Raw genomic sequence first — 22,035 nt, forward strand, 5'->3', positions numbered from 1 at the left:
CATAGCATCCGGGACTCTTCCCTTGTGCATATAAACCAATGAACTCTTCTTATACAGTTCAGTGATTTAAACAGAATGCCAAACTCTCGGTGCTGTATAGGTATGGGGCATGCCCCCGCCAAGGCGTAACTTGGCGGGATGGCATACCTGCCATCCCAATTGCTGTTGGGACCGTCTTCAGACTCCTTGCTGCCCCCTATTGAGCTGACAGGGAACATTCACGCATACATATCAATACAATTTGGGTTAAAATATGAAAACCCTTTAGCACAACGAATAAAGGTCCTAAAAACAGTGAAAGGAATGAAGGAAAGTTTATAAAGATAATTAAATGCAACTTCCATGAGTCACAGAGCCTTGAGATAAGTATCTTATATGATTTAAAGGGTTGATATTTCTTGGGCAAAGAGCAAAACTGCAGAGTATTATGCCCAGAATTAGCTTTAATCCAAGAACAAGCTGCTAATTACTCTTAATCTGACGCTTTACTTGTCTGTTAAAGGGTGATTTATTCTCCGGTCACATTACATCAGAAATAGCTAAGAATGGCATGAAGAATAAATGCCCCAAATGAACACCCAAAGGCATTGAGTCAGTCAGATCTACTATTTCTATACTGTGCTGCAAAGCTTACAACTTCTTTAATAACAGCCTACACTGTTTAAATGCATTAAATATTGGCAAGTGAAACCTGTGTGGTCATAATTACTGAATGTCCCAGTCTGTGTGAAATTAAACCATCAGTGGAATATGAGTAGAATTTGCAGATAGAGTTTGCCATGCAAGAAGTTCCTGCTTCACTGAAGATCTGACATTCAGGAACCAAAACCCCACAGAGTGACAGACGGTCAAACAGTTGTGATTATTCTTAGCGCTACTCAAACAGCAGAGTGTGAACCCTTTACGACAGCCACCATGTGTCTGTAATCACTGAAATGAGAGAGAAAGAGAGAAATATCAGGGGAATGTAGAGGTAGTAAAGATGCCATATGACAGCAGTTTCTGCTCCTAGTTACAACAGTAGTTACGGACTCTTACTTCTTATGTTTTGGAAGCAAAAAGAATGATCTGCTCAACTGATGAAAAAAGTGCAAATCCATCTAAACTTACCTATTTTCTATGCTGGCCCAATAAGCTGTAAATCACATCATCGGCTGTTCCTGCTGGAGACTGGTTAGGGGAGTGTGTGGCCTGTACAGAAGAGGACATGCATACACATTTAGTCACTAAAAATGAACTATACTGAGAGGTATACAAACATTTCTAGTTTCATATCAAGTGGGTCAGACAAAACCTCAGTTTGAAACCCCTAGACCACATAACTGCATGAAACCTGAACAGCTCATTCTTGTTTCTCAGACTTAAATAGCTGTTCCAGTGGTAATGCAGTTCTGTGGAGATTTAAACTCCAGCTAAGCACACTGTAATTGACACCCTGTGTTTTCAGTGTGGACATTTGAAGAAGTAAATCAAGGTTAAAAGACTAGTGATCATACCTACATGTTCACCTTTCCCATTGTGTGCCAGTTAACCTACTGATATCTGCTGCCTGTGTACCTGACACTGAAATATGGTGAACAGTCTCACCTGTGGATTTTGCAGGATGACTGAGTAGTACATGACCTCATCTGCACACCTCTCAGATGACTGGGACAGTAAGAGGGAACAAGTTTCTGTTACTGACCAGAGTTCACATCACATTACAATCATTTAGCCAATGCTTTTATCCAGAGGGAAGAACAGTAGCTAGGGTTAGGATTCGGAACTTGTTACACAGCTATACCTATAATTTTATCCAAGAAAACAAAATCTGAAAAAGATAGGATCGCTAAACATCTGTAGGAAGGAAGAAATGAGACTGAATTTTGTGAGTGATTCTCTGCAAAGACACTTTGTAAATGTGTGAGAAATCCAACCACTATCCCACCTGTGACTGAAGTGGACTCATTCTGTGTGATGATGACCGTGTCTTGGGGAACACTGTGCTGTAGGTCGCTTCATCCTCAGAGTCTACAGTCTGCTAGGAGAGAGACACAACGAGAAACTCATCATAATGGCTGGTCTATCTGTACAGACCTCTGCCTTTTAAATGGTACAGTAGGGCCATTCAACAGGTGGACCAGGTACAAGCAAGTGAGCTCATTTCCAAGAGAAAGTACATCAAGCTACAGAGTGAAGAAAGAGCAATATCTACATTTTATTATAAAATAAATCATAGTAGTCATTCAGATGGCTGCCCATCTGTGTGAATAGAGCTAGTGTCTATAGGCTTAGCCTCATGTTTGCAGATTCCCAGTTCTACATTTTCAACCAGAAACTTTGTGTGGCTCGAAGTATCCAATCTAAGATTGTTCTGAATTTAATTTAATTTGGTAAGTGCAGCTTTTCTGTATATGAACTTCTTTCACATGAATAAAGAACTTTCACACTTTGTTGTAGGCAGTAATTTTTTCCACAGTACCACACCCCCACAGTCACCATTTGTCCTTTTCCATTCTGTGGCTCAGCTCATATTCTGATTGATTTGTGTCTGACATTGACCCTCAGCTTTCTTGGCAGAGAGAAGAATGTAAGAACCGACGTACCGTCACCTCGTTTCTCCTGTCCTCTCTTGCTCTTGCGTTCGCCTGGACGCTCTCTGTAAGGAGACACACGATGAGCTGGGATAAGAGAGCACGATCAGGACAGAGCTGTGAGACACCCCCCCCCCCTCATGAGAGCCCCTACTGCCTGTGGAATTCTTGTGACTCAGTGTATTCAGTGTATTCACTAATACTGTGCTGACTGATCATATACACAGCATCCAAATGATTCTTCAACACCCAACATGCTTCATATGGATACTCACTGTGTTTCTTCCACTGCTTCCAGGTAACAGTAGCAACAGCTGCCGCCAGCAACAGTATCCCTGATGTCATCAGGACGATTATGAGGTCTGAAGGGCTTAACAGCAGTAACAGGGTGCATGAAATTTAAACTCAGCAGCATGCTTTAGGGTCATATATCCACATTACGGGATTCCAGTACTACTGCTGCTGAAAGAAATGAGAAGCTCTGCTCTGAAATGATGCTGCATTTGAGCTGAATATCTGGTTTCATAACATTTTATTTCATAAAAATATATTTGTAAAGATACAAAACTTATCTTCTTTTACTTTTTTATTTACACCGGCATTTTAAATGTCAAAATGAGATTCAGTGGTCATGTTAACACACAGTGTGCGTTTTGCACCACAGACACCATAACAAAATAATAACTCCTGTTTCTTTGAGCCAATCGTCTTTCGGTATCTGACACTGTGCTCTTTATTGATTATATTTACACAGCCTTAGAGTAGCTGCAGGAGGACGCCTCATTGACTTTGAAAAAGGAATGAATTCTGGGGCACATTTGTCAGGAAAAGCAGTCATTTTATTAAAAATAATGGTGGTCCAACATCCTTTTAAGCATTTATAAACTATGTTACTTTTATTATTATTATTTTATTATTATTAATTTCTTTTTTAAAAAGATACTAAGCTGAATATTTAGCGGGCTTTTCCTTCATACATATCTTACCTTTTATTGTAAGTGGTAGTGGGTGGAATAGATGACCAAGGTATTGTGACTGCCAACATCTTTGAGGTTGAAGGCTTGGTGGCTGTAGCTGATGTGGTTGCTGTGCTAACTGGAAGAGATGTGCATAGTGCTCTTGATGTTACACATTGGGTTGCTATGAAGTGTCAGAAGAGAAAACACCATTTATTCCCGTCTGTTTTTCAACCCTCACAGACATGAAGTGACAGAAAAGACCATTTAATATTCTATGATAAAATGCATTGTTATACAAGATCATTTGATTTGAGTTCTTTACTTGTGGTGACTGTGGTAGTAGTAGTTTTCTGAGAGACAGTGATGTGTACAGGGATCTGTAGTTCTCCAGCAGCACACCAATACCAGCCTGTGTCCTCCCTGTTCAGCTCCCTCATAGTCACAATGAAGACATTTTCAGAGCAGTCATCTTTGATCTCTGATCTTCCAGATTTATCAGAATTCACTTCCACACAGGAGCCCTCAGCCCTGCACCACTTCTTCATGCTGCTTGAATAATTAGTGTGACACTGCACACTGACATGGCCCCCTTCCACACCGGTCACCTCCTGCTGGTCAACACAGAGTCCAGAATCTGAATAAAAACCATAGAATAAAGACAAAAATATAAAGCATTGTATCTGTTAAAAATCCCTCAAAATCCCAAAAACAGAACTAACTGCACAAGGCCCTTGATTACCAAAGCAAATCATTTCCATAGTCTCATGGATTCAGCCTGGGAGTGGGTTGTAAAAAAAATGCAAGAAATGCCACCACACTCTCATTCCTTATGTAGAGCCTAAATAGTTTTACAGAGTAACAATGGTATTTTCAAATACACATGACTGCACTTGTATATGTTTTGGTAAAACTCAGTGTTGCTAGGATAACCGCAAGGTTCACTCATTTACCCCCAGTGCAGCAGTCTACAGTAGAAAGTATCGTGAGGAAATCATGAGGAAAAGTGAAGGTTGGGAAGCAGGTCTCGCTGGCTGTATTACGTGCTGAACCAATCTCACCTGCAGTGACTGACAGGTACAGAAGCGTGCCCTCATCTCCACCCCCATTGATCTCTACACCACACCAGTAATATCTAGAGTCCTCTGTTTTCAGATTTGAAATGGTAACAGTGAAGACATGATGGGTGGGGTCATCAGTGATTGATGTTTCACCTTCGACTTTTGGAAAGTCAGTGCGTACTACAGTACGACATGTATTCCAATCTAACCCCCGACACCAGTATTTCACATGCTTTTCATATTTCTTATCATAGTGGCATGGGATGGTGACAGATCTTCCTCTCTGCACTGCTACTTTACTCAGTGTGGACACAGCGTCAGCACCTGCAGAGAGAAACACACACTTCATCAGTTTGGGTTCATTTTACCATCACAATGGAGTAAACCTCAGTCTATAAGGCAACTGACTTCTGATTTGAGATCCCCTCTGTATCTGTTACTCTCTCTGCTTTCTCCCCTGTCTGAATAAAGTACATCCCACCCTTATCTGGTCCACATAAAGCAGACTTGGTGAAATGTGGTGTTTAGCCCTCTGTGAGTGGTGTGCCCTTATTACTGAGTACAAACATCACCAATGCACTTATTCACTCAAACACACCATGACAATAAGTGTAACCAACACATTGGGTCTTAATAAAATTTGGACTAACACAGCAACATATAGAACAAATTGTTACAATAATCTTGTAATTCAATTCATTCATTAATATTCAAATGTTTCTTGAACATTCCGTTAAATCGTAGATTTTTAAAAATGATAATGCATTACACAAATGAAAAACTAAAACATAAGCACATTTGGTAATGGTCTCCTACACATCCTTGATAGTAATATTCTGACATTTTTTATTTTTCCTTTACTTATACGTAGCCTCATAACATTGAAATCTCTTTTATAAGACAGAACAGCAGTCACACACTCAATACCTTTAGAGACACAGAAGAAACAAGAGTAACGTGGTACAAGAAAAACTTGGAACAATGGTACCAGCAAACAGTGTGATTAAATGCATTTACATTCAGGACCTGTGTTGCAGTTACCCTGCTTTTGCATTCATTCAAAGAGACAAGTGTCAAGATTCAATTTCTTCAAGGATGTGTTCCATTACCACCAAGTCTAATAAACGCAGCTTTTCAACTGTAGAATTACATTCAATTACAATCTCTTAGACAGTCTTATCCAGAGCAGCATACAGAAGTGGAGATGTACATCACTCTGGGGGAAATGGGTGTTTGCAGATGGGGAATTTAAAAGTATGTTTTGCTGGCTGCTGGGTGGCTCACAAGTAAAAGCGCCGTAAGCACCACAGTCTCGGTTCAAATCCGACCCGCTCTTGTGCTGACAGTGGCCAACAGCCCTGCAGGGGCGGCACACAGCCGGTTATATGTACAAAGGGATATATGGGAGGGATTAAACTGACGGGGATAGCACTGTTTGTTGCTTGAGCGACCCCTATTGTCTGTCCAGGGGCCTGTGGCTGGCTCTCTGCGCATGCGTATAAATGGGTCTCCTCCACCCCTGCTCTGGAATGCGTGCGCAGCTTGTGGTTGAGGTGTGAAAAGAAGCAGCTGGCTGGCACCGTGTGTTTCAGAGAACAACCCGAGACGAGTGTCTTCACTCTCCCGAGGTGGTGTCATTACCTGAACGGTGGATATGCATCGATGGCGTCTGTCTTATTTCGGTACTGGTGTCATTTGAACATATTGACAGAACTCTGGATGCAAGACTAAGCATGCATAACTGTGTGCTTATTAACGTAGGACATTATTACTCATTATTAGCACGCTGGCTAAGGCAGTGCAAGTTAAGTAGTAAGTTAGCATCATCCGTTCTGGTAATTACACCAGCATTTGGGACGTACATGAGCATGCTTGTACATAGTTTGTGAATTGGACGTTCTAAATTTTGGTGGGGCAGGAGATGCCAACTTTAAAAATTAATTTACAACTCATTTAAAATTCTAAGAAAGAGCCTGTAAATCACAATATTACAAGTCGAGCAATGGTAAGATAGGAGTTTTTGAATGATTTTCGAAAATCGGGCAAAACGAGGCCTAGGTGCAGCTAAGGAGGTCAGGCCCTCTTTGGTGTATAAGATGCAACTGTGTGTGAGTGACCTGGCAGTTATGAAATGGAGAGCACCATGGTACACTGCATCTACAACACATAGATAAGTAACAGCAGCATGTATACACAGAACAGCATCATAAATTAAGCCTAAATTTAAATTACAGGTTAATAAAATACAGTAGCCTGTGCAAACTAATTCTTGCTTCCATGAAAAAAAGGCCCATACATTTTAGAACATACTCTCTGGATGTCAGTGTCTTTACATGCTGAGACTTTTAAATGCAATGATTTCTAAGGGGAAGCCTCAGAAAATAATGTGTGCAAAAGTTCTCACAAACATATGTATTCTCCTTCTGTTCTCAGTTTAATCATTTTATTATTAGAGGCAGCAGAACAGCATTATTTCCTGTGGCTAAACCTCTCTGCCCACCACAATAAAGAACATAGCATATTTTCCTGTTGGGTTGAAGCTATTTCTGTGAGAGTATTCACCCTTACTGAACAATACCATAGCAACTTCACATCCAGTTTAAACTCAGAGCTATTTTAATCATGCAAAGTATGTGAAGGCTTGACTTTACTTAGAATATCACGCATACTGATGTGAGGAATTAATCATATTTTTGTTGTTTTTAGACATTTACAAAAATATATTAACTATTAAAATAAAGGTTATTTTTTGGGTTTACATTGCTTTTGGTGATTATGAATGGGCCTTTTTAGCGAGACTACATTCTGGTTTTCCTGAGAGTAACAATGATGCTCTCAACTGCTGTTCACTGTGCTGTAAAAGTGTCTGCCAAATGATTGCAATGTATTGTCTAATATAATATATTCCCCTGTACAACTACACAATGCACAAACATAACAATTTCATCAGTTGAGATTTATGAAAAGGATTTTCAGTATGAATTGTTATCAATGGTTTTGAAAATAAGAAAGAAAAGAGTATGCAGTGTAACAGTCAAAGAAAAAGTTTTTTAAGGAAACAAAAAAGAAAAGACCATCAATTGCAGATGTGCAAACATAGTTTCTTGTGGCTTCATGAATTATTTTTTAAACTGTGATTTTTATTCATCGTAAATTAATGTTTAAGAAAGTAAATTTGCTTAGTGCAAGTAAAAAGAGAAGCAATTGAACTCAGATTACAAAAATTATTTTAATTACATCATAATCATATTCTATATATGTAAACTTCAGACTTCAGTATAATTCATTAATTCAAGTTTATGGCGCAGAAAGTCTCACTGCTACAATGCTCCAGTATTCAGTACACAGTGAGAAACGAGTCCTACCTGGCAGTACAGAGAGGAAGATGATGGAGAGGAAGAGTAGCTGAGTGGTAGTCATATGCATGATCCAGCTTGTTTGTGTGTATGCATCCGTAAGAGGGTTCAGCTCTTTTTAACATGATTCTCACTTCCTGTTCCTCTCAGTCCCCACCTCTTTGGTCCCTCATGCTCTGCAGTCTGTGATCTCTCAGTGGCCAGAGCAGGATATCTATCATTATCATTTCCTGCATCTTTATGAATTATCTATTCACTATTAGTTGTTTTGTTTATTATCATGTATACGTATTATATTTCTAACTTTATAATACATATAAAACAGGGATAAAAGTCAGCTTTCAGCCAAGAAATCGTTTACCGATTGAATATGATACAATACAGGACCTCTGAGCATGTCGTAAATATTGAGCTCCCCAGTTTCTTTGGCTTTTGAATACATTCAGAGTTCTTACATTCATGAAGACATGAACAACTTAGAATTATACTTTTTTTTGTGCCAGTCAGCTATACCATATTAATTTAATCATCTAGCAAAGATATGAACATTTTTAGTTTGTCCAGCAGAGGGCATCAGTACATTATTACGTAGGGAAATTGAAAGTATCCTTTTCATCCAGCAGAGGGCAGCAGAGTCAAACATTTGAAATGGGCTAAATGGCTGCATTTGCATTTGATGGGAATCCTCAGGTTCCTCACGTTGCAGAGCATCCAGGCCTATTCCCTTGCGCATATAAACAAATCAACTCTTCTTGTACAGGTCAATTGGGACATTTGTTGGGATTCAGAAATACGTTATTATTATTTGCTTTTTTAACGGGCTTCATTGTAGTTAACATATTGGGAATTATATATCATAATGCAGATAACATTTACCTTTTGTAAATATGTGTAGCTTGTTACAGTACATAGACAAAAATCACACAGTTGATGTGCACATAGTCAAAGAGCGTTAGTTTTAAATCATATGTGCACTATTACCATTATTAATAAACATCATCATATATAATTAAAATAGGATAAAAACTGTGGCAACGTGGTGATAGGTGCAGATATTGAGGCGTTAAAGCTGAGGCTGGAACGATTCTGGTGATGATGACATCAGAGCTAATAAAAAAGGGAAAGCACAATGTCGGTTGATTGATCAAAAAAAAAACATTGCGTACCACATCAATGTTCGTACAGTAGATTGCAGGGCTCTGCTGTGTTATTTGCGTAACGTCCCACGTCCTCTATTCTTTCTCGAGTGCTGCGCTCCTACCGCATCAAACACACGGTAGAAAAATCATTCAATAAACGAACATTCGATTTTCAAATCAACAGTTATCTCCCCCCTACCCTAAAACATTAAACCAGTTATGCATTTCATTGTATTCTCGTTGTTTTTGTTATTGCTAATGGTTTCTTCCAGTCGTGTAAGCCCACGTGTATCTTTAAGTACACAAACATTCTTTAGGGTAAAAAAATTCTCATTTGGCTTGAGGGTGTTTCATAGAAGATTTGCCAATGGTGCCTCAACAAAGTACTGAGTAATGCTAGCAGTAAATCTCAATGTGCCAATATAACGAAAACTGGATTAATAATAGAAGGATCACACGACTTACTGCGGTATCGCCAAATCTTCCAAAAGGCGACGGCGGAGCATATTACGAACACCAAAGCAACCCCGGTGTGGCGTAGCGGCCCCAGAGTCCGTTCCAAGCTCGTCGGTGCACTACGCAGAAGAGACTGGTTTGAGTGTCATTCAGTGAGCGCACCACAGATACTGTTTCTGTATTATCTCCTCAGTAGTGTCACACTTTGGAATTTATTTTCAAGCCTCTGGTTGCACGTCAGTGTGTCTCGTTCAGCACACTCTAATCTGCAGGCAGCAAAAGCACTGAATGAGCTCCAGTGCAGCTGCTGTCTCATGGTCAACAACCCGCCTGCTCAGAGGAAGTGGGAAAGATGCTCACTGACACATCGAGGGAATGGACATAGACTGGCCTAACTTACTGAAGGAGGAAAAGCTAAGGGGAGAGCACAAAACTCACCTGGAACAGTGCTGGCTTCCATGTTCCGGACAACTGGTTTTCTGGACAGTTGAAGGTGCTTCTGCTGTCCTGGTCAATTTGTTGTTCTCTTGGGGTTGAGAGAGAGATGTGGTGGTATCTGTCAGCAAATGCAAAGCCCAGTCTGAAACGTTTCCCATTATTTATTTATTTATTTATTTATCTCAATGGTACACTTCTAATGTTCAAATCAAAACTTTTGTATTTAGGATAAATTACTAGACATTTGTCACAGTATTTCACATTGTTCCCCAGTCTTTAAACCCTTACAAACGCAAGCCTATAGGTCAAGAGTGGCAGGAAAAGCTCCCTAGGTAGCCTATAGGAAGAACCCTTAGAAGGGTCCAGGCTCAAGGGGCCCGTCCTCCTGTGGCTGCTGAGGATGTGGATCGCTTGTGACCAGCTAACATGAATGTGAGAGATGTTCACCATGCTAATATTAGGGAAAATTTTCCAAAGTTTTCAAAGGAAATAAATCAGTCACTATCTGATAACCATACATTTTGCTCCACTGGATGATATTGTAAGTGTTTCTTTATCATCTACATTACAACTCCTGCATAATGGATCTACTGTTAAATGTTTCAGTTATGAAGTAATATTTTGGTCAAAACCCTGGGATTACATGAAGACAATTCAGTGTTGCTAAACTAAACTAAAGTACATCACCAATACCTTATAAAATGTGTGTGTGTGTGCGCGCATGTGTGAGTATGTGTGTTGTAACACTGGTTATGTAAAAGGAGAACAGACCTCCTTACTTGCTCTCTACAAGCCAGTGGCACCCTACAGTCTGCACATTACTGCAAGAAAGTGCTGGCAGCAATGGGTGAAAAACAAAATTCACGACATGCCCTCACTGAGAGAGAGTGACTGAAAAGACCATTTAAAAATCTATGATAAAATGCATTATTATACAGGGCTGTTTATTTTGAGTTTCTTACATGTGGTGACTGTAGTAGTTGTAGTTTTCTGAGTGACAGTGATGTGTACAGGGATCTGTAGTTCTCCAGCAGCACACCAATACCAGCCAGCGTCCTCTCTGTTCAGCTCCCTCATCGTCACAATGAAGACCTTTTTAGAGCGGTTGTCTTTGATATCTGATCTTCCAGAATTCACTTCCACACAGGAGCCCTCAGCCCTGCACCACTTCTTCATGCTGCTTGGATAATTAATGTGACACTGCACACTGACAAGGCCCCCTTCCACACCAGTCATCTCCTGCTGGTCAACCCAGAGTCCAGGAGTACCTGAACACCACAGAATAAAAACAAAAATATAGCTGTAGAAACGTCCTTCTGTACTTAAAATGTCACAGAGGGGCCATTACTGTAATTTGTTCATGATATCACTCAATCACTGCAATATCATGTCCATTTGGTTTGAGTAATCTACAGTTGAATGTTATCGTGGCAACAAATTCATGCATTCATACGTATATGTAAGCACGGTCAAAAACTGTTTGCTTCCCCCAGTAAGCATTACCTGTTTCCACTTCCTGTGTGCTCACCTTAAGTGCACCTGTACCCTTAGAGTATATAACATGTAGAGACAGTGACGCCAATATAACCCTGTGGGGAGCGCATAAGAACCAGGAAGTACAATATTATTCACTCAACAGACATGCTCAGTTGTGTCCCTGGTCAGATGCCGAAATCATGTGTACAACGAGGATAGTGCAGACATTGGCTAAAATAAATAATTTAAAAATTCATATCTTTCCTTATCTCAGAAAACCAGTAAGTGATCTGCCTATCTAATATAATGCATGGAGTTAACATCAATATTTGAGTGGGGAGTATTTCATTTTCGCTGTCAAAAATGAATGGAGCCCAATGGGGAAACTTGTTTCTTGAGCGAAAATCATAGATATCAGCAGGGGGCGACATCACATCCGGTGCTGAGGTTGAGAACCGAAAGCTTGCCCCTTGCTTGTACCTCTATACTATACACCACCCAATTTTCAAAAGTATAAGAGCACAGAAACAGATAACATAGGAAGAAGCAAAAATACAGAATGGCTCCAACAGCAGCACTGCATCTATGAATTACACCCAAAATCCAGTCTCTTTCAGACTAAAGCAAATGAGTGTCATAATCTCATGGACACAGCCTGGGGGTGGGTTGCAAAAAATGCAACTGCCATTAAAGTAGCATCGCACTTGCATTCCATGAAGACTTAGAAATGAACTAATAGTTCTGCAGAGTAAGGATGATACCTTTAAACACACATGCCTGCACTTTTACATGTTTTGGAAAAACTCAGTGTTGCTAGGATAACTGCTAGGATTTGCCCCCAGTGCAGCGGTCTACAGTAGAAAGTTCTGTGCTGCGTGAGGTTGGAAAACATGGGGAGAAGTGAAGATTATTAAGAGGTTGGGAAGCAGATCTCGCTGAGTGCAGTGTGTGCTGCAGCCATCTTACCTGCAGTGACATCCAGGTACAGATATGTGCCATCATCTCCAACCCCCTTGATGTCTACACAACACCAGTAGTATCCAGAGTCCTCTGTCTTCAGCTTTGTCATGGTAACAGCGAAGACATGATGGGTGGGGTCATCGGTGACTGATGTTTCACCATTGGCTTTTGGAGAGTCTGTGCGCACTAGAGTATAACATGATGACCACGTTGACCCCCAACACCAGTATTTCACATTATTTACATATTTCCTATCATAGTGACAGGGGATGGTGACAGATCTTCCACTCTGTACAGCTACATTACTCACTGTGGACACAGCACCTGCAGAGAGAAACACACACTTCATCAGTCCGGGTTCATTTTACTGTCAGAACAGAGTAAAGCGCAGTCTGTAGAGCAGCTGACTCTCAGGGTATGTGTGAATCCCCCTGTGTGGCTGGAGGTTCGACCCCCTGCCAGGGCACCTTCTGATTGGAGATCCTCTCTCATTCCGTTACTCTCTCTGCTTCCCCCTCGTCTGAATAAAGTACAAAGGGGAGGGTGGACTGTCTGGTCTCCTTTATAAAATGGGGTGGACTAAAATCACCAAGGGCCAAATGAGCCCGTCCTTATCTGGCCCACAGTAAAGCAGTCTTGGTGAAACGTGGTGTTTTGCCCTCTGTGAGTGGTGTGCTCTTATTGCTGAGTACAAACTGAAGGGAATATCACTAATGCTCAAATTCATTCTGATACACCATAACAATAAGTGTAACCAGCACGCTGCATCTAGGTAAAATATGGTCTAACACAGTAAGACATTATAATAAATGTATCATTGGACAAGTTTTTTGGATGATCTTGGGTAAAATTAGTGTGTTTAATTGTAAAAACCAAACAATTACTAGAGTAATTATCTTCCATTTTAATTTAAATGTGTCCTTTTCTGATACATGTTTCTTAGTAAAATTGAAATCTCTTTAAGAAGAGAGGTCAAATCAAGAGGCAGCAGTCAGACACTCAGTACCACTGCAGACACACATGAAACACACAACAGTAAAGTATTATAGTGTAAACGCAATGGTACGAGGAAACAGGAAGATTAAAAGCATCTGCACTGCAGTTACCATGCTACCATAAAATCATTCACAGAGATGAGGGTCAAGATCTACTTTATTCGGGGATGTGGTCCAATACCACAGACTGCAATTTATAAAAGCAGTTTCCTGCAGTTGCAGTATTACATTACAAAACTATGATTCTATTCATCATAGATTATTGGCTAAAAGAAATTAAACTCCAATTGCAAGAGAGAAGTGCATGAATTCCAAGCATAGAGCCAGAGTTTGTTTATGTTTATGAGTTGTACTCTGATTGCAAATACATATTTTAAGTACATTATGGTCAGTTAATTTTCATGTAAATTACAGACTTCAGTATAACTCCTTCATTGAAGTTCATGGCACAGATAGTCTTACAGATACAATGCTCCAGTATTCAGTACACAGTGTGAAAAACAAGTCCTACCTGGCAATATAGGAAGAACGAAGAGGAAGATGATGTAGAAGAAGAGCAGCAGAGTGGGAGTCATATGTGCTTGATGGGTGTGTGTGTGTGTGTGTGTGAGTGAGTGATTTAGAGAGTGTGTGAGTGAGATAGAGTGTGGTGCGTGTGAGTGAGAGAGAGAGTGTGTGCATGTGAGTGAGTGAGAGTGTGTGCGTGTGAGTGAGAGAGAGAATGTGTGCGTGTGAGTGAGTGAGAGAATGTGGTGCGTGTGAGTGAGAGAGAGAGTGTGCTGCGTGTGAGTGAGTGAGAGTGTGTGCGTGTGAGTGAGAGAGAGAATGTGGTGTGTGTGAGTGAGAGAGAGAGTGTGCTGCGTGTGAGTGAGTGAGAAAGTGTGTGCGTGTGTCACACAGATATGTATTTTTAACTTAACAGGAAAGCACACTCTCAGCCAACCAAAGCTGTGAAGCTCCGGAAGTGCAGTAAGCTTGTACTGTGCATGTCTTCGTTGTTGAGGGCAAAACATTGAGCTCCCCATTAAAGTGAATGGGGAACATCAGACTATTGAAGGCAAATAAAACTTCCCCGATGATAATTTGAACCTTGATTGACGACCGTTACGATTCACATGAAAAGCAGAACGAAAAAATATTAATTATGTAATAAAATATGCCCAGTTGAATAAATATCTTCCTAAGACTTATGAATCAGAACAACCATTGTTTCAGAAACTGCTGCACATAATGAAATTAAGGATCACAAAAAATTGACCTATGAGGTTTTCTGGATTTCTACAGTAAATTCAATGAGAAGTAAGCTCTTTAACCTTCAACAGTTGCGAAAATGCGCAGTTGAGGCCATTTCCTGATACTTCCTTGGCTTCACTGACTGGCCACTGACACCCTCTCCATTTCCTGTGGACGCTGTATGGTGTGTTATTTTAAGAGTCTCTTTAGCATGAATCTGACTTCCTGTTCCTCTCAGTCCCCACCTCTTTGGGCCTTCATGCTCAGTAGTCTGTCCTGTCTCAGTGACCAGAGCAGAATAACTATCATTATCATTTCCTACGTTTTATGTATTATCTTTTCACTATTATCTTTCATTTATTACCATATTTATATATTATCTTTTCACTATTTCTATACTGTGCTGCAAAGCTTACAACTTCTTTAATATCAGCCTGCGCTGTTTATATGTATTAAATATTGGCAGGTGAAACCTGTGTGGTCATAATTACTGAATGTCCCGGTCTGTGTGAAATTAAACCATCAGTGGAAAATGAGTAGTATTTGCAGATAGAGTTTGCCATGCAAGAAGTTCCTGCTTCACTGAAGATCTGACATTCAGGAACCAAAACCCCACAGAGTGACAGACGGTCAAACAGTTGTGATTATTCTTAGCGCTACTCAAACAGCAGAGTGTGAACCCTTTACGACAGCCACCATGTGTCTGTAATCACTGAAATGAGAGAGAAAGAGAGAAATATCAGGGGAATGTAGAGGTAGTAAAGATGCCATATGACAGCAGTTTCTGCTCCTAGTTACAACAGTAGTTACGGACTCTTACTTCTTATGTTTTGGAAGCAAAAAGAATGATCTGCTCAACTGATGAAAAAAGTGCAAATCCATCTAAACTTACCTATTTTGTATGCTGGCCCAATAAGCTGTAAATCACATCATCGGCTGTTCCTGCTGGAGACTGGTTAGGGGAGTGTGTGGCCTGTACAGAAGAGGACATGCATACACAGTATTTTAGTCACTAACAATGAACTTTACTGAGAGGTATACAAACATTTCCCTTTCAATATTCTGTGGGTCAGACTAAACCTCAGTTTTAAACCCCTAGGCCACATAACTGCATGAAACCTGAACAGCTCATTCTTGATTCTTATACTTAAATAGCTGTTCCAGTGGTAATGCAGTTCTGTGGAGATTTAAACTCCAGCTAAGCACACTGTAATTGACACCCTGTGTTTTCAGTGTGGACATTTTAAGACGTAAATCAAGGTTAAAAGACTAGTGATCATACCTACATGTTCACCTTTCCCATTGTGTGCCAGTTTACCTACTGATATCTGCTGCCTGTGCATCTGACACTGAAATATGATGAACAGTCTCACCTGTGGATGTTGCAGGATGACTGAGCTGTACATGACCTCATCTGCAGAGCTCTCAGATGACTGGAACAGTAAGAGGGAACAAGTTTCTGTTACTGACCAGAGTTTACATCACATTACAATCATTTAGCCAATGCTTTTATCCAGAGGGAAGAACAGTAGCTAGGTTAGGATTAGGAACTTGTTACACAGCTCTACCTATAATTTTATCCAAGAAAACAAAATCTGAAAAAGAAAGGATCTCTAAACATCTGTAGGAAGAACGAAATGAGACTGAATTTTGTGAGTGATTCTCTGCAAAGACACTTTGTAAATGTGTGAGAAATCCAACCACTATCCCACCTGTGACTGAAGTGGACTCATTCTGTGTGATGATGACCGTGTCTTGGGGAACACTGTGCTGTAGGTCGCTTCATCCTCAGAGTCTACAGTCTGCTAGGAGAGAGACACGAGAAACTCATCATAATGGCTGGTCTATCTGTACAGACCTCTGCCTTTTAAATGGTACAGTAGGGCCATTCAACAGGTGGACCAGGTACAAGCAAGTGAGCTCATTTCCAAGAGAAAGGACATCAAGCTACAGAGTGAAGAAAGAGCAATATCTACATTTTATTATAAAATAAATCATAGTAGTCATTCAGATGGCTGCCCATCTGTGTGAATAGAGCTAGTGTCTATAGGCTTAGCCTCATGTTTGCAGATTCCCAGTTCTACATGTTCAACCAGAAACTTTGTGTGGCTCGAAGTATCCAATCTAAGATTGTTCTGAATTTAATTTAATTTGGTAAGTGCAGCTTTTCTGTATATGAACTTCTTTCACATGAATAAAGAACTTTCACACTTTGTTGTAGGCAGTAATTTTTTCCACAGGACTACCACTCCAAAGTCACCATTTGTCCTTTTCCATTCTGTGGCTCAGCTCATATTTTGAATGATTTGTGTCTGACATTGACCCTCAGCTTTCTCGGCAGAGAGAAGAGTGTAAAAACCGACGTACTGTCACCTCGTTTCTCCTGTCCTCTCTTGCTCTCGCGTTCGCCTGGACGCTCTCTGTAAGGAGACACACGATGAGCTGGGATAAGAGAGCACGATCAGGACAGAGCTGTGAGACACCCCCCCCCCCCCATGAGAGCCCCTACTGCCTGTGGAATTCTTGTGACTCAGTGTATTCAGTGTATTCACTAATTCACTTACTGACTGATCATATACACAGCATCCAAATGATACTTCAACACCCAACATGCTTCATACGGATACTCACTGTGTTTCTTCCACAGCTTCCAGGTAATGGTAGCAACAGCTGCCGCCAGCAACAGTATCCCTGATATCATCAGAACGAATGTGAGGACTGAAAGACTGAACAATAGCAACAGGGTGCATGAAATTTAAACTCAGCAGCATGCTTTAGGGTTATATATCCACATTACGGGATTCCAGTACTACTGCTGCTGAAAGAAATGAGAAGCTCTGCTCTGAAATTATGCTGCATTTGAGCTGAATACCTGGTTTCATAACATTATGTTTTATTTTAAAAAAATTTTAAAGATAAAAAACATATCTTCTTTTACTTTTTCATTTTCACCCCCATTTTAAATGCCAACATGAGATTCAGGGGTCATGTTAACACACACTGCATTTTTGCACCACAGACTTGCACCACAACAAAATAATAACTCCTGTTTCTTTGAGCCAATCGTCTTTCGGTATCTGACACCGTGCTCTTTATTGATCATATTTACACAGCCTTAGCGTAGCTGCAGGAGGACGCCTCATTGACTTTGAAAGAGCAATGAATTCTGGGGGCACATTAGTCAGGAAAAGCAGTCATTTCATTAAAGAATAATGGGGGTCCAACATCCTATAAAAATGTTTCAACTATGTTACTTTTATTATTGTTATTATTATTATTATTATTATTATTGTTATTATTATTATTATTATTATTATTATTTGTGTTGTTGTTGATTTAACTTTAAAAAAAATATATTTAGAGGGCTTTTTCTTTATAAATACCTTACCTATTGTTGTAAGTGGTTGTGGGTGGAAGAGATGACCGAGGTATTGTGACTGCCAACATCTTTGAGGTTGAAGGCTTGGTGACTGTAGCTGATGTGGTTGCTGTGCTAACTGGAAGAGATGTGCATAGTGCTCTTGATGTTACACATTGGGTTGCTATGAAGTGTCAGAAGAGAAAACACCAGTTATACCCATCTGCTTTTCAACCCTCACTGACAGGAAGTGAGAGAAAAGACCATTTAATATTCTATGATTAAATGCATTGGTATACAGGTTTGTTTAATTTAAGTTCCTTACTTGAGGTGACTGTGGTAGTTGTAGTTTTCTGAATGACAGTGATGTGAACAGTGATCCGTAGTTCTCCAGCAGCACACCAATACCAGCCAGCATCCTCTCTGTTCAGCTCCCTCATCGTCACAATGAAGACCTTTTCAGAGCGGTTGTCTTCGATCTCTGCTCTTTCAGATTTATTAGAATTCACTGTCACACAGACGCCCCCAGCCCTGCACCACATCTTCATGCTGCTCGGTTCATCATAGTGACACTGCACACTGACATGGCCCCCTTCCACACTGGTCACCTCCTGCTGGTCAACCCAGAGTCCAGGAGTGCCTGAATATAAACCATAGAATAAAGACAAAAATATAAAGCATTGTATCTGTTAGGGTTTCCCCAAAATAAAAATAAACTGTATTTTAAAGCCACTCAATGTCCAAAGCAAATAATTTCCATATTCTCATGGATTCATGCTGGCAGTAGATTGCAAAGAAAGTACCATTAAAGTTGCCACCCCACTCTCATTCTTTGTGTAGAGTTACAAACAAACATGGCAGCACTTTTATATGTTTTGGAAAAACTCAGTGTTACCAGGATAACCGCTAGATTAACCCATTTACCCCAGTGCAGCACTCTACAGTAGAATGTTTTGTGCGGAGTGAGGTTGGAAAACATGAGGAGAAGTGAAGATGCTGTTATTAAGAGGTTGGGAAGCAGGTCTCGCTGAGTGTATTACCTGCTGAACCTATCTCACCTGCAGTGACTGACAGGTGCCGATATGTGCCCTCATCTCCACCACCATTGATCTCTGTACCACACCAGTACTGTCCAGAGTCCTCTGTCTTCAGCTTTGTCATGGTAACAGTGAACACATGATGGGTGGGGTCATCAGTGATTGATGTTTCACCTTCGACTTTTGGAGAGTCAGTGCGTACTACAGTACGACACGTATTCAAATCTAACCCCTGACACCAGAATTTCACATGCTTTTCATATTTCTTATCATAGTGACATGGGATGGTGACAGATCTTCCTGTCTGTACAGCTACTTTACTCACTGTACCACCAGCACCTGCAGAGATAAACACACACTTCATCAGTTTGGGTTCATTTTACCATCACAATGGAGTAAACCTCAGTCTATAAGGCAGCTGACTTCTGATTTGAGATCCCCTCTGTATCTGTTACTCTCTCTGCTTTCTCCCCTGTCTGAATAAAGTACATCCCATCCTTATCTGGTCCACATAAAGCAGTCTTGGTGAAATGTGGTGTTTAGCCCTCTGTGAGTGGTGTGCCCTTATTACTGAGTACAAACATCACCAACGCACTTATTCACTCAAACACACCATGACAATAAGTGTAACCAACACATTGGGTCTTAATAAAATTTGGACTAACACAGCAACATATAAAACAAATTGTTACAATAATCTTGTAATTAAATTCATTCATTAATTTTCAAATGTTTCTTGAACATTCTGTTAAATCGTAGATTTTTAAAAATGATAATGCATTACACAAATGAAAAACTAAAACATAAGCACATTTGGTAATGGTCCCCTACACATCCTTTATAGTAATATTCTGACATTTTTTATTATTCCTTTACTTATACGTAGCCTCATAACATTGAAATCTCTTATATAAGACAGAACAGCAGTCACACACTCAATACCTTTAGAGACACAGAAGAAACAAGAGTAACGTGGTACAAGAAAAACTTGGAACAATGGTACCAGCAAACAGTGTGATTAAATGCATTTACATTCAGGACCTGTGTTGCAGTTACCCTGCTTTTGCGTTCATTCAAAGAGACAAGTGTCAAGATTCAATTTCTTCAAGGATGTGTTCCATTACCACCAAGTCTAATAAACGCAGCTTTTCAACTGTAGAATTACATTCAATTACAATCTCTTAGACAGTCTTATCCAGAGCAGCATACAGAAGTGGAGATGTACATCACTCTGGGGGAAATGGGTGTTTGCAGATGGGGAATTTAAAAGTATGTTTTGCTGGCTGCTGGGTGGCTCACAAGTAAAAGCGCCGTAAGCACCACGGTCTCGGTTCAAATCCGACCCGCTCTTGTGCTGACAGTGGCCAACAGCCCTGCAGGGGCTGCACACAGTTGGCTATACGGGCAAAGGGATATATGGGAGGGATTAAACTGGCGGGGATAGCACTGTTTGTTGCTCGAGCGACCCCTATTGTCTGTCCAGGGGCCTGTGGCTAGCTCTCTGCGCGTGCGTATAAATGGGTCTCCTCCACCCCTGCTCTGGAATGAGTGTGCTGCTTATGGTTGAGGTGTGAAAAGAAGCAGCTGGCTGGGGCCGTGTGTTTCAGAGAACAACCCAAGACGGGGGTCTTCACTCTCCCGAGGCGGTGTCATTACCTGAACGGTGGATGTGCATCGATGGCGTCTGTCTTATTTTGGTACTGGTGTCATTTGAACATATTGACTGTTTTATTGGATGCAAGACTAAGCATGCATAACTGTGTGCTTATTAGCGTAGGACATTATTAGTCATTATTAGCACGCTGGCTAAAGCAGTGCAAGTTAAGTAGTAAGTTAGCATCATCCGTTCTGGTAATTACACCAGCATTTGGGACGTATATGAGCATGCTTGTACATAGTTTGTGAATTGGACATTCCAAATTTTGGTGGGGCAGGAGATGCCAACTTTAAAAATTAATTTACAACTCATTTAAAATTCTAAGAAAGAGCCTGGAAATCACAGTATTACAAGTCGAGCAAAGGTACGATAGGAGTTTTTGAATGATTTTTGAAAATCGGGCAAAATTGAGGCATAGGTGCAGCTAAGGAGGTCAGGCCCCCTTTGGTCTATAAGATGCAACTGTGTGTGAGTGACCTGGCAGTTATGAAATGGAGAGCACCATGGTACACTACATCTACAACACATAGATAAGTAACAGCAGCATGTATACACAGAACTGCATCATAAATTAAGCCTAAATTTAAATTACAGGTTAATAAAATATAGTAGCCTGTGCAAACTAATTCTTGCTTCCATGAAAAAAAGGCCCATACATTTTAGAACATACTCTCTGGATGGCAGTGTCTTTACATGCTGAGACTTTTAAATGCAATGATTTCTAAGGGGAAGCCTCAGAAAATAATGTGTGCAAAAGTTTTCATTTTACCATTAGAGGCTGCAGAACAGCATTATTTCCTGTGGTTAATCCTCTCTGCTCACCACAGTAAAGAACACATCATATTCAGCTATTTCTGTGAGAGTATTCACACCTACAGAAAAATACCATTGCAACTTCACATCCAGTTTAAACCCAGAGCTATTTTAATCATGTATGTGAAGGCTTGACTTTACTTAGAATATCACGCATACTGATGTGGGGAATGAATCATAATTTTGTTGCTTTTAGACAGTTACAAAAATATATTAACTATTAAAATACAGGTTGTTATTTTTTGGGTTCACATAGCTTTTAGTGATTATGAATGGGCCATTTTAGCGAGACTACATTCTGGTTTTCCTGAGAGTAACAATGATGCTCTCAACTGCTGTTCACTGTGCTGTAAAAGTGTCTGCCAAATGATTGCAATATATTGTCTAATATAATATATTCCCCTGTACAACTACACAATGCACAAACATTATAATTTCATCAGTTGAGATTTATGAAATGGACTTTCTTTATGAATTGGTTTCAATGGCTTTGAAAATAAGAAGGAAAAGAGTAAGCAGTGTAACAG

At 40.3% G+C, this 22,035-nt stretch overlaps 1 protein-coding gene across 1 annotated transcript in view; it reads right to left on the reverse strand.

Moving 5' to 3' along the window:
* The window catches only part of LOC135254163 (uncharacterized), a 66,594-nt gene that overhangs the window by 15,366 nt on the left and 29,193 nt on the right, over positions 1-22,035 (reverse strand). Inside the window, exons 7-9 of the mRNA XM_064334143.1 lie at positions 10,942-11,247; positions 4,591-4,914; positions 3,855-4,166 (exon numbers count right to left, since the gene is read on the reverse strand). Of these exons, the coding sequence (XP_064190213.1) occupies positions 3,855-4,166; positions 4,591-4,914; positions 10,942-11,247 (942 nt within the window). The remainder of the gene's footprint in view (positions 1-3,854; positions 4,167-4,590; positions 4,915-10,941; positions 11,248-22,035) is intronic.

Source organism: Anguilla rostrata, chromosome 4, assembly GCF_018555375.3.
Source record: "Anguilla rostrata isolate EN2019 chromosome 4, ASM1855537v3, whole genome shotgun sequence".
NCBI lineage: Eukaryota > Metazoa > Chordata > Actinopteri > Anguilliformes > Anguillidae > Anguilla > Anguilla rostrata.